This window comes from Rhincodon typus, chromosome 2, assembly GCF_021869965.1.
Source record: "Rhincodon typus isolate 14 chromosome 2, sRhiTyp1.1, whole genome shotgun sequence".
Classification (NCBI taxonomy): domain Eukaryota; kingdom Metazoa; phylum Chordata; class Chondrichthyes; order Orectolobiformes; family Rhincodontidae; genus Rhincodon; species Rhincodon typus.
The window spans coordinates 84,146,192-84,160,633 of NC_063333.1; the positions used below are offsets into that span (position 1 = coordinate 84,146,192).

A 14,442-nucleotide genomic window follows, 5' to 3' on the forward strand; every position below is an offset into this window, starting at 1 on the left:
ATCTCCCAGTTCACCTGCAAAGAAATTGGATCAGAACCTGCCTGATAAATAGTCGTTTACATTAAAGGAACTCTACAAATTCATTCAGATTCACTGGAATTTCAATTCTAGTATGGGAAAGATCCCTCTGGCATCAGACTTTTACACACACCTGAACTGCTTACTACTCTAATTGGTCTTGAGACTGGGAGAAGTGTATTCTCTCTTTAATTGTGTCTTTTTGAGAGTATTTATTATGATAGCTTTCTTTGTGTTTTGAATACATTCTTTCATCCCCTTAAAAATATTCAACCCCAAAGGTCTTTGTTCACCGTCCCACTTAATCATGTGATTATTTTCTTTGCCTTTTCTTAGATATTGTTAAAGTTATTTTTCATAAAAAGATCATCAACCCAATTCACATTCAGTGATTTTTTTTTATTACGATATTGAAGTTTAACAAACTTCCCCGGAGGCCAGTGAGTTTGTTACAAACTATACTTTAAGAGAAACATGTACAGTGTGTGTGGACATAGCAATATGTGAGCAAAACAAATGGACGTCAAAAAATGTACAAGAAACATTTACAATAATACTGTTTAAACACCACATTTAACAAGAGGGCGAAGAGCAGAATTCAAACTGCGATGTACTTCCAAATATTTATGGCACTGGTGCAAACACTAGTGCCCTTGCAGTTGCCATCTTATTATACATTAAGGCTCAGCTGCCATATCAAATATAGGGCAAAACACTAAGTAGTTATGTTAAAATGAACAAAAGCAAATTTTGATACAACACTATACTAATAGTACTGAATATTTGGCACTTAATAACATGATACTTTGTATTTGGCTTAATAGTTTATAATATGATACAGCTGTAGTTCACAAACAGTACTGTACTCTTGTACAATAATGATGCTGTCCCTTTAAACCTTTAATACAGTGTTCATAGACCTAGCTACTGTTCATAACATTCACATACCTTAAAATGTTATTCAGGATTTACGATGAAAACCAATTTTGCACTTAAATTCCAAACCACACTTAATGCTTCTGGGGACCAGTTTTAGATTTGCAAAGTGATAAAAAAAAGTTTAAAATTCTGCTCTGCACTAAACAGTATGACTCACAGTTGATAGTGTTGACAGACATTTTGTTCATTTCATATATGATCAGTCTAGTCTCTAATCAGATTATATAACTGACACTTAATGAAAAGGTGACCTTTGCCTCTCTCCTACAGGGAAACTAAACCAATTTCTTCAAAGGAGCCCTCTAAGTGAAAAATGTCTTGAGCATCTTTAAACCCTTATATAAAATGAATTTCAATCCTTTTTCACACAACATCATCACTTGCACGTTATACAACAATTTGTAAGATGTTAGTAAGATTATTAAACAGTGTGATTGCAATTGATTTCAAGAAAATAACTGTATAAACAATTTTACCTATGATTAAGGAACAGAAAGGTTGGTCGCGTTGTTTGATGTAATATCAGTTAACCCTGCACTTAACTCTAATGGAAGCATATGGTTCACATTTTTCATAAAGAAAACAAATTTGACAATGGCTCATTGTATAGTTGGGAGAAATCAGCTGCTCCTGTGGAGACACCCTGGTGGTGTAATGTCATCAAAGCCTTGAAAGACCGAATAAAAACAACTTCTTTTTGGGAAGCTACAAAAGCATCATAAGGAATGAGAGTTATGGTCACCAGACAAGTTTGAGAGCATGTGTTTAGAAAAAAGGGCCTGCCTCATTATCCTGATTTGAGGAAAACCTCCAATGAATTGTTATATAAATGACTATTGGAAAATGACAATAGAGTGAACTTTGCAGTTCAGATGTCCTCCAAAGTGTTTCCTAAATGGCTGGCAGCCATATTAATGGAGTTTCTTGGAAATTCCTGGGCTAGCTCAGCAATTCCACTGAGTGCATGACACACAAGGCCCAAAAAGTTCGAGATCATATTCTGGACTTTAAGGAGAGACTAAGTGTTTACAAAGAAAGACAATAGATGATACTCATTTGATCTTTTAGGACTGCCAAAAAGAAGTTGTTTTTATTTGGTCTTTCAAGGTTTTGATGACTTATTACACCAATAAGGTATCTCCACAGGGATAGCTGATTTCTCCCAACTATACAATGGCATAGTCTTCATGATGTAGGGCAGTGACAATGTCCAGGACAGCAGTGTGTACTTTAGAAAAGTGGAACAGGGAACTTTTTGGCTCTTCCTGTTTGCCCAGCATCACCCTGTCATGGGCCCTTTTTGCAGAGATGGGATTGCTGCTTGCAAAACCTGTCAAGACAGGACGAGAGACTTTTCTGGTCAGCCCCCAGATTCATATAGTAAGGGGTGGTTTAACTGCCTACAGGCAGACTCCCGGTTACAGACTCGATTGGGGTTGGGGTTGAGGGTGGGCTAGGGATCAGTAGTAGGAGCAATGCTCCTGACAGGTCAATAGGCAGACTATCTCTGCTTCCCTGGGTGCAGCAGAAATAAAACTGTAGCAGCCTGTCTGTAAGAGCCACATCATAGTTTAAATTTGAAAAAAGGTTTGCAAGAAGGTGCCTCTATTTTGAAGCATCCTCTTTCTCTCACCTTCTGTTATTTCCTTCTGCTCTTTAGAAACTGGAACATCTCAGACTGGCCCTCCAAAATCAAAAGTCAGCCTATCATCGTTAATTGGATATGTGTTCTCTTTTTGGGCCATTAATCAGCTGCCACAGGGAAAAGCACAATGAGTGACTATTTCCTGACACAGTGACGCTCCTGACCCCGCATTTGATCTCAATGGTAGAGTTCAGTAAGCAGAGGGGAAAATCCAGCTCAGACAGCCACTTACTTGGCACTTCAAAGTTTTTTGGGAACCAATGTATAAAACATTTCCTTAAATATTATTTAATATTTTTCAACAAACCATCTTTACACTAAATGATTAATGATAAAATATTAAAGTTTGTTTTGGAACTTTGCCACAATAGGGTTTTGTAGTTCCTGAGCAGTCTGTGTCATGACCGCTGCTATTCAGCTTCATTTGTAATTTGAAACCATTCACAGATTTTTAGATGATACAAAACTGTGCACAAACATGCAATGGTGGTGGAAATTTAAACAAATTTGGAGTTAGATAATTCAGCATGTGGCAGATCTCCTTCAATTTGATAAGCACAGCGTTTTACATTTGGATTTTGGAAATTCCAAGCATATTTACACCACTCATGGATATTCAGTACGTTTACAGAGTATGTTGATAAACCATTTAAATTCCATAAGCAGTGCGATGGGTTCTGACACGAAGGCAACTCGGTATATTAAGAAAAGTACTTGGGCTAGATGTTATTAAAGTAACTATTTCACAGTTTCATCACAATCTGGAACAGGTTACTAAAATAGATGATGATCATTAGGACATATTCTGTACAATTCTTTTAAAAGGAAAATTGAAAAAGTCATCTGATTAAAATATCCTTTCTCAAATCCAATTCAAGTTAAGTGTACAATATAAAATGCTCATTTTACTTCAGTGATTACAAATGCTTCTATCCTGAAGTGCACATGTATCAGGTCTTCTGTTAAGTGACAAGCAAATTAAAGTCATAAAATACCCAGCTCAAATTATCCATTCGAAAACAGGTAGTGACAACTGAACTGGGTGAATATTTAAAAGTCTCACAACAGTAACCAGTCATATTATTGTGTTTTGTTTTTCTTTGTACATACAACCATCAAAATTTTAAAAAAATGCAATAAATTCATTTAAAAATAAAATTATTTTCACAAGGACAATTAAATGTAAATTTGAACATGTACAAAATCAGTAACAATTATTCAAAACAAAACTTACATTTTGCATCAGTATTGATGTCTCATAAGTCTACAAAACCTGTCAGATAAAGTAAATGTATTGAAAGCATTTTTCCTTTGATAAACTAGAAACGGTAGCTTTTAATATTAAAGCAAAAACTTTTATTGTAGTCATTTATTTTAACTGCTCACTGAACCAATAAGAGCTTTTATGTGAAGAATGCTTTTTTCCTGAAGAGTGCAATACAAGGACAGGTATATTAACTGAGGCTAGGTGCTTATAGCATATACATGCTATGTTTGCATAAGTACTGCGAAAAAATCAAAGAGTTTTGTTGGGGTTTCCCAACAGAAAAAATCTTCAACACTGTCTTCTTGATATACGCTGCAAATATGCCATTTGTGAAAGTGTGGTCAAAATCTGTAAAGCAGCCAGTTACAGAAAAAAGATATCTGCATAGAACTTTTTTTTTTAAAATGTACATTTGACTATGTTATGATTCATAGACACAGGCACAACTTTTCAGAGAATTTTTTTTTGAAAATGAGACATCCCTGCATAATATAACCACAAGAGGACCATTTCCATTTCAAATTTGCTTTCCGAGTATTTCAAGGAAACAATGGTAGCAATGATAATTGTTAAGACATGCCATCTGAGATAAAAGGTATCATTATTGAAGTCTACGCAGCAGTGCAATTTATTTAAGTGGAGAGAGGAAAAGTTGCTGCTGAGATTCTTCTGAAGATACCCATTGTAATCAGTGTTTGTTCCCTGATACTAAACATTCCCTGAAGGCATGAACAATTTATCATACACTTGTAGTACGACATTTTAGTCTAAATCAATACACATGTTCAATAGAATTATTACGCACGTCTATTGTAAAAGGAAGATATAAAACAGGGTTTAACAGATATGTGCTTTAGTGAGTGAATAACCTTCACAATTAATAATTCTAATCAACTGACATGGTTAATTAAAAAAAGTCTTTCTGGCAACTGGAATTAACTATTTATTCCAATATTCCAATTTGGTATTCTTCTTAAAGGTGGGACACTCTTTTGTGACTAAAAATAATTTATGTTGGTTTATCCCTACAGGATACAGGGTGCTTCAAAATTCCATTATCACGTGAACTGGTAGGCCACCACTTAGAAAAAGGCCATAAGTCATCTGAGTTTGAATCACTAAGACCATCACCAAGGCAGGGAGCTCATACAAATATTTAGATTTGCATCATTTTGAGACAAAAATGCTTAAATATAATCAAAGATATTTTTATATTTGCTTCCAGCTGTTATATAGAAGAAAAAATCTTATGGTTTCAGTATTGTACAGCAGACTGTAATTAAATTACTACTGCTTTAAAGTGCCATAATATTTATAGTTATAGTAGGAAAGTGAAAAGGAAAGTGATCAAAGATCTCATCTTTCACACACGATTCTGCAAAGGGCAATCTTGCAAATGTCATTTCCATTTGGCAAAATTATCTGATAAAAATATGAACATAACCTTTTTACTTTCAAAATATTGATGTTCATTAATGGGATAACCTGCTTTTACAGATATTGTAAAAAGTAGTTCCATTATAAATTAATACTCTGTGCCGAGTTCCATTGCCCAAAGTCCAATAGAACATTTTAAAAGAGCTCATTTGCTGTGAGGGTAGAACCTCACATTTCACAACAATTCTAAAGGATGTACGCACTCCTAGTGCAAGAATCCAGGCTGAATCCCTATTCATAAAACAGCACTTTGCAAAAAAAATCTGAAGACTGTAGGACCCATAATCAAATGCAGCAGAATGCAATCGGTCTCCTACTCCTTACAAGTTTTCATTTTAGAAACTCTGTGTCCTTTCACATTGTAGATACAAATGTCTATCCCTTCAGCAAGCAACATAAAAACATTTCCACATTTTTCACAGGACAGCCATCTCTGTGCTTGTCTACATAAAGCCACTGGATGATTGATCAGAACAGGATCCATGTTCTTTTAGGTGACCGTGCAGAGTTTGAGGACCTAGTTGTGTGTAATTCACGTTATTGAATGTATTTGGATAAACTTCATTAATGTTTCCATCACTAAATCCAGTTTGGATCTGTTGAGATAAAGAAAAACATGTTCTTAGTTGCAAAAGAAAAGACCGACATCGTCAACATTAATTTGATCTTAGAAACAAAAACAGAAGTTGCTGGAAAAACTCAGCAGGGCTGGCAGCATTTGTAGACAGAAAGCAGAGTAATGTTTTGGGTCCATCAACCCTTCTTCAGAATGGATTGTAGCTGGGAAAAGGTTGGTAGAAATGCTGAAGATGGGCTGGGGGAAAACGGGAAAGGAGTAAACAATAGGTGGAGAAAGAGCCTAGAGAGAGAGAGAGAAATACAATTTGGCAGACAAAGGAATGGGTAAAGGTTAGCCAAGGAGAATGGAACAGCTGCTAATATTCTCCCAGTTTACCCTCTCTGTCGCATCTGTTCTGATGATGACGAGGGGACCTCCGAAATGTCCACCTTTTTCCTCAACCAAGGATTCTCCAACACCAAGTCCCTCGTGCTCTTTCTTCCCACCATACCCCACCCCCCGCCACAACAGCGATAGGGTCCCCCCCCAGGTCCTCACTTACCATCACACCAGCATCCACGTCCAAAGGATCATTAACTGCCATTTCCATCATCTCCGGGGGATGCCACCACCAGATATATTCCCCTCTCCTCTGAACCTTCCACAGGGACTGTTCCCCCCAGGACATCTTGGTCAACGCATCCTCTTCTCCCAACGCCTCCCCAGACCCTGATGGAACTTTCCAATGCAACTGTAGGAGATGTAACACCTTCTCGTTTACTTCCTACCTCCTTACTACCCAAGGCCCCAAACACACCTTCCAGGTGAAGCAGCACTTTATTAGCACTTCACTCAATCCAGTCTACTGCATTCACTGCACACAATGTGGTTTGCTCTACTTTAGGGAGACGAAATGCAGACTGGGCAACTGCTTTGCAACATACCTACGTTCTGTCTGCAAAAATTACCCCGAGCTCCCAGTTGCCTGCCATTTCAACGCGCCACCTTGTTCCCCTACCAGCATTTCTGTCTCAGGCTTGCTGCAGTGTTCCATTGAAGCTCAGATAGAGCTGGAAGAATAGCATCTCATTGTCCGCTTAATAACCCTGCAGGACTGAATATCACCCTTAATAATTTTAGGTGCTGAGCATCTTCCCCAATGTCCTTACCCCAACCCCACACACCAGATCTTGTCAGCCCCTGGGCTTCTACCACCAAAAACCCATTGCTAGCCATTAATCATCTCCATTAGGAGCTATTCACTCTCCCAGCTGACCAGTACCCACTCCTTTGTCTGCACAAATGTTTTTCTCTCTCTCTCCAAGCTCTATCTCCACCTATCGTTTACTACGTACCCCTCCCCCCTCTTCAGCACATATACCAACCTTTATCCAGCTACAATCAGTTCTGAGGAAGGGTCACTGGATCTGAAACATTAACTTTGTTTTCTGTCCACAGATGCTGCCAGATCTGCTCAGCTTTTCCATCAATTTCTATATTTGTTTCTGATTTATAGCATCTGCAGTTCTTTGGGTTTTTTTTTGGCTTGGTATTCAACTGATGTTTACTGTTATATTGAGCAAACAACCCTACATTCAATCATTTAAAACTTTTGCAAATCTTAAGTTGTATTAAATCCTGAAATTAATTATGTGTTAACTGTGTTGTGGAAAAGTTTCTGAAAAAAATATATATTTAGCATGTAGCATCGAACAAACAAGAAATTATAATGACATGAGTCAATTTAAGCTCAGGTACCGGATCCATGAATGGCTAATTACGCTTTTGTACGTTGCAAAGTCCTTTCCAAAAATGCTGAACATGCAAATTGTTCATTTCAAATTAATATTAATGATGACATTATTTTCCATTCTCTAATAGCAATTCTTAAAATATTCCATATGAAAACTGATACATTTGGGGACTCTACAACTCATCCATTATCCCATTAAATTATAACAGAATGGACACAGTTTATACAGATTCTTTTACATAGCTCCTTAACTTTTACATTTTTCTGTTTTAAATCTCAGAATAACAAAAAAATTAAAATGCATTAGTTGTGTATAAGTACCTGGTATAGTGTGTAGCGCAAAAGCCTAGGGATTTAGCTGCATTGAGGGGCAGCCCAGAGGTCAGAGTGCTGCAGTCTGGCCTGACAGTGAAGAGGGAAATCTGTGGTTTGCCAGATCCATGGAAGGAATTTTGGGTTTTGCTTACAAGTGGATTCATCGTGTCTGTCAGCAGTAAAGGCGAGGTAGGACACAGGTCTCAACAGCAGAGGAAAAGGATAGAGTATGTCCCAGTTCTTTCAATACTAAGAACTTACTTACTCACCTACTCAGCAATGAACAAAATACATCTGATGGTGCTAACAACCTGTTTGCTTCAGAATCGTTGAAAATTAAATTCATGATCAATGCTAATTAGAGGAGGAGAGCTACTGGAGATTAAAATGGATAGCATCCATCACCTTAAGTTAAGCATGGGTTTCAAGATGCACAGTCTTCCATGCCCATTAAATACATGCAGACAGCATTCAAACAATGTGCTTTTGCTAATTATAATAATGTTGGCCTGGAGGCCTACACTAAATGCACTATTGAGTGACACCATGCCTCAGGTTTAGGTGAGGCTAGCACCACTTAAAGGTAGCCTGCACTGTTCCAAGGCAAGTTAACTTCAGGTGTAGCAGGCCTGGAAGTGGTAACAAAGGAGTGAAAGACCAGAAAGAAACCACCAACAAAAAGGATACAACAAGCTAAAGAACACAGCCTAATGTTCTCTAATTTGCACTGGGGGTCTTATTGCAAGGAGAGAGAAAGGTCCTTTTGCTCAGGGAGAATGGAAGCAAGATGCCCACCAGGTATATCCTGGGAAGGCAGGAGCTTTTGTTAGCAATAAAACTCCTTGAACTTACAGAAGCAGTCAAGGTCAATGAATGCTTCTTCACATGCCATATCCTACCATCCACACTGGAATCTCTCACTGCATTTACCATTGCCACTTCACTCTTCTAAAAAACAGTTTCTACAAACTACAAAATACTCCTCACGTTCATAGCTTCAACACATCCTCATAAACCTAGCACTGTCTTCAAGCTGTAGTCAGGTTTCACAGCTGGCAGTTTCCAATGGAGGCAGCCTCATCAGTTAACCATTTTGCATCATAATCACTGACAGAGTCCCCTCGGTTTTTCAAGAAGTTATCTCTCACGTAGTAATTGTGGCTAACCGACAGGATGGACAGCACATGCACACTCTTCTATTGAGGAGGCATTGCTGGCCATCTGTGGAACAGCACTTATGGAGGGTGTGTCCCGTGGCAGGGCACAAACCATACAGAATCACAGTATATTCCTGCCTAACCCACCTTCTCAAATCCCACTTCATTCTCATGCTGCCAACTATTAAGATTTATAGTCAGGAGATGGGATATAGACACTTCTTGCTTTCTTCCAGTTCCTTGATTTCAACCCTGGCCTTTGTACTTTAAACTTTTAGGCATCCAACACTGATACCTTCCCAAGCAATGGTGTGGGAGGCTGAAGTCAAGAGGATGAAAAAGCGAGATGGAAAAGAAACACTATGACTTGATCTGAAACTCTCAGCTACTGGTCATATATAGACAGACATTTCACATACATTACAGGATAATTCAGAGGTGCTGCCTGTACATGGTGATTGAGCTGCAATGTGACCACACGACATGACACCTGGATGTCAGCTCCCTCAGTGAGTGTGGTCATATATGTGCTTTGCTGCAGAGGTCTTGGATGAGGATCTCAATAAGCTGGCACACAGAATAAAATGCCATTAGGCAGGCACAAAGCAGTTTTTAATAAATTGGCTGCCATACCAGAATGATTAATGCCAATGTCAAGGAACTTAGAGGAGTCTATCTTCAATTGGCACAGTTTGGAACAACTTTTCCTACGTGCTACTTATGGCTGGCTCCAGGAATAGAGACATGGACTTAGCCAAAATCCCAGCTGTGATGTAAGGCATGTGATTTAAATATTTTACTAACATTTATTGTGGAATTTTGAATTTTAAAATTAGTGGCACGTGCGCCTTCTGTGAGTTTGAAGGAGTTTAAGTATTTCTGTAGCCATGGCGATTTATTTTACAACAAAGTATTACAGAAGCATTTCCTGCAGAGTAATGTGATTTTGTTTACAAGCAAACAAACTGAGCAGTGTAGTACATAAGGCTTTCAGATGGGGAATTCACGGGTAGTTTTTTTTTGGTATTGGGAAAACACCTGTAGTTTGGACGAAATCTTTAAAGTATCAATTTGTACAAGTCTTGGCTGAGGCAGGATATGAGAAACTTATAGCCTTGAAGGCAGTTTAGGACTATTAAAAAAAAAAAAGAGGTTACCACAGTGTAAATAGCATATTTTAAAAGTTCCAGACCAGATGCTTTTGGTTAAAACTCTGAAAGGATTATTTGAAACTAGAAAGTCAGTTATATGAAGGTTTCAGTATGTGGCTATGAGAATCTCAAGATGGTGCATTCAAGCCACAGTGAAATGGTCTGACACAGAAAGCATTCTCTCTGGTGTGAGGACAGTAAAGGTGGGTTTTTTGGGATTAATGGGAATGTGTTTTACCTTTTAATATAAAAATCATTAAATTTATAGTATATTTAATAAATTCGTTTTTTTTCTATTTTATCCTCATTTCTTTTGTGTTACATCATTAAACCCAAATCTGCATCACTATGTGTTTTTGAGTGAAAGACCTCGTAAAAACCAAACATAAAACAAAAAATGACACATCAGGCTATATTTCAGTCTGGGATCTGACTTGTACAGTCATAACATCACCTGGGATCATAACAGCTTCCACTGCAGCCCAGGCAGACTACAGCCAAACAAATGAGTGCTGCAGTAGAAGCGCGCACTGAGGTCATGAAATCTCTGCTTGTTGCCATCCAGATTGTGACTATTGCTACTGTGGCTACAGAAAACAGTGCTCGAAAATAACTTGCAGGGTAATGTTCCCTCGATTTATACTTCTGTTTATTCTACTGCACAGCCCCTTTTAAAGTCCTGCAGAGCCAAACATTTAAACATCTTAAAATTAACGTTAGGTGTGCATAGCCAGTCTGACTACTTTGCGGAATAGACTGGGCATTAAAATTCTCAAAGCTTTCCAGCAATCTGCTCCGCAGATTACCAGGATTAATGGTGCATTTTTCCACAAGGTGACAATGATTTTGTCGAGACCAAACCTGCTGTCCTCCTTTCACTGCTGTCACTCCACAAGTGCTCTTGGCTCCTGTACAGACTTCAAGAGCCAGATATGCACAAGGGCATCGTGAAAGGCTTTCTGCAATCTCCTCTGTTCAGCAGCTTTTCAGCAGTCGTGAAAGTACCATATACGAGCGTCAGGCCAAAGAAGCGAATCAACAAGGCATGCAAGTGGGGAAGGTACAAGGGTGATTAGACAGGGGTAACCCAAGTTCAGGAAATCAGGATGTAGAAGCGGTTTGGATAAAGATGAGAAATGATACGGGCAGAAAATCACCTATGGGCATGCTGCACAGGCCTTTTAGTGGTAAATACACAACAGGATGAAATATCAAGGAAAAAAATCAAACGGGCATGGATAGCCTAGATGGGATCATAGATTATTTTCAGGATAATTTTTGAGAACATCATGCTCTTGAGCCAACTAAAGAAAAGGTTATACTAGAGCTAGTCCTGTGTCAGATCAACGAAGAACTTTGTAGTGAAGGCACTCCAAAAAGCAGATGATGACGAAATTGTACCTTCGGTTTGAGGGAAAAGAAGTCTGACATGAGCATTTTAAACTTAAATTAGGGCAGTTATGAAAACAAAACTAGCTAGTGTGTGAATCGGCAAATTATATTAAGGGATAGGTCAATAGACATGTGATGGCAGACATTTAAGGGGTCACTTTAGAATACAGAGAATAGTATGATCCAGTGAAAAAAAATGTTCCAAGCAGAGGACTCAGCAGCCATGGCTAACTCAAAGAGTTAAAGGTAGTATCAAACTTAAAGAAAAGGCCTATAATTACAAAAGAATTGATGGCAGGTCAGAAGAATGGACAGAATATAACCAAGCAGGGAAAATTACACCATAACAGAAAGCTAGCTAGAAGCATAAACGCAGATAGTAGAGTTTCTATAAATATTTAAAAAAGTATTCATCAGTCATTTAGGAAATGAATCTGGGGATTTAATAATGGGAAATAAGAAGATGATAAGATGAATTGAATAGGTTGCTTTACATCAGTCTTCAATATAGAGGATACAAGCAATATTACAAAAAATAACTGTAAATAAGGGATTGTAAGGGAGGGAGGGACTCAAGAAAGTTTTAATACTGGAGAAGTGGTAGGAGTAAATTGTTGGAGCTACAGGCTGATGAGACGATGGTTAGCGTATTTTTAATTTTCCAGAATTTTTTCGATTTGGTGATGATTCCATTAGATTGGAAATTAAGGAACTCATTTATTCAAAAGGTAGAAAGAAAGCAGGAAATTACAGGCCAGTTAGTCTGACATCTATCAGAGGGTACATGCTGGAAGATATTATTACAGCCATTACAGCAGTTGATTTAGAAAATTTCATGATAATCAGGCAGAATCGCTATAGCTTTGTAAAAGAAAAATCATGTTTAACCAATGTATTGAAGGTCTTTGAGGAAACAACATCTGATCTGGTTACTTCACATTGCTACGTAGCCCCCAAATAATCCTTTACCCCTTCCTGGCTCTCTCTGCCTTAAAAGTGTTCAAGGGCTCTGTTTGCACCACCTTTTGTGAAAGAATGTTGCAAAGACTCATAATCCTCTGAAAATATATTTATTTGTCACATGTGCTTTGAACATGTCTTTGTTTATTCAGAGGAAACACAAAATCTATTCTACCGGTATAAAGAGCCACTATCGCCTTTGATGTAGCAGTGCACAGTGGTCTGGGTGCCTGTACACATCTTGTTGCACTTGCCCTGAAGCATCAAAAAGGGTAGAAAATTCAGGGCTGCACTTATCTTCACAGACAGTGGCAGTGCTGTTCCTGCCTTTCTGCAAGGCTGCAGATTGGCTTTAAAAGATGGGAGAGTTCTGCGAGTATCTCATTCATAAAGCACAGGTAAGAAACATACTATGCTTAGTTTAGGTGGAAGACAGTAAAGTGCCTCCAGAAGCCACAAATGTCTCTCCCCATTATTGTATGAGCAACTTATTTTGATAGGTGGGTCTACACAATTATTTAAATCCCTTTGATTGTGCTAGTGCTAGAGGAGGTGGAGTGGAAGGAATCCCTAGTACTGCCGAATGTTTGTTCACCTAAGTGTTTCTAAGGCAGGACCTTAAGTAGAAGCGTCAACAATGGCATCAAATCAGCATTTGATGATGACTAAGGTCACAATCTGACTCCTCTCAATACTTCTGCCATACAAACTCTCAACCAGGATGATGTTCACTGTCAGCTGAGTTAGTGAGAGAAATCTGTGTGGGTACCATTTTAGTACTCAAATTGCACTCCCAGCTCTAATTCTACTGCGGTAAGAGAAAGAACTTTGAAACCATTGTTTCCGTCCCTTGGAGAATGTTATCTTGTTAATTTTTTTTTTAAACAATTTTATAATTCAGTTGATAAGACACAAAAGTTGCTAAAGGGGATTGACAAAGTAGATATAGAGTGGATGTTGAACAAAAGGTCATTGTTTTAGGCTAAAGGGTGGCAGATTTAAAACTGAAATGAGAAGTTACTTCGCTCAAAGAGTTGTGTAATTCACTATTCAGAGTGTGGTGGACACTGAGTAAATTTAAGGAGAAGTTAGATTTTTAATTAGTAAATGGGGTTGAAGTGTTATGAGGAGCAGGAAGGAAAGTGCAGTTGAGGCCGAGATGAAATTAGCCATGGTTGCATTAAATGGTGGAGCAGGCTCAAGGTGTTGAATTGCCTAATGCTGCTCTTACTTCTTACGTTAACCTTGCCAGAAATTTCTACATCACATGAAAAGTAAAGCGTACTTACCTTGGCTAAAAATGGCTATTGACCTGAGCTTGTAGAATTGAGTTGCGCAGTATTCATACAAGACAAGTCATTTTCTGTTAGACATGGGACCATTGACATGGCACCAGTGTAACATGATTCTGGTGCAATTAGGTCAATTAATGGGTTCACTGCAGTATAATCTGGTGTTTCTGAATGTTGCTCCACATAGTCCAAGTAGTCTTCTAAAGCACTGACTGCAGCATCATCCTGTCTATGAAAGCCATCTATTGGCATTTCTGCTTGGATGAAGTCAGATGGCTGACTTACGACCTGCTGGTACAATAGTACGTCCTGCCGACAAGGTGAAGGGATAGCATTAAGTTCAGATTTGTACTGGAGCTCTGATGCTGGGCTGTCTAAGCCAGAGAAACCAAACTGCTTCTCTTGATCATCAGTTATTCTCATGTTGTCAGAGCTCCACTTTGTAAACAGTCCGTTAACATTCATGTGTTTCATTTTCTGGCATAACTGCAACTGCTGTGTCTGCTGGCTCTGCTGCGAGGGAGGTTGCATCTGCTGCTGGAACTGCTGCGAGGGAG

At 38.5% G+C, this 14,442-nt stretch overlaps 1 protein-coding gene across 1 annotated transcript in view; it reads right to left on the bottom strand.

Annotated features, from left to right (window-relative positions):
* Positions 1–396: 396 nt before the first annotated feature.
* LOC109933131 (aryl hydrocarbon receptor-like) overlaps positions 397–14,442 on the bottom strand; it is a 163,338-nt gene continuing 149,292 nt past the window's right edge. The window contains 2 exon segments of the mRNA XM_048608500.1: positions 397–5,902; positions 13,883–14,428. Coding sequence (XP_048464457.1) covers positions 5,750–5,902; positions 13,883–14,428 — 699 coding nt within the window. The 3' untranslated portion in view covers positions 397–5,749.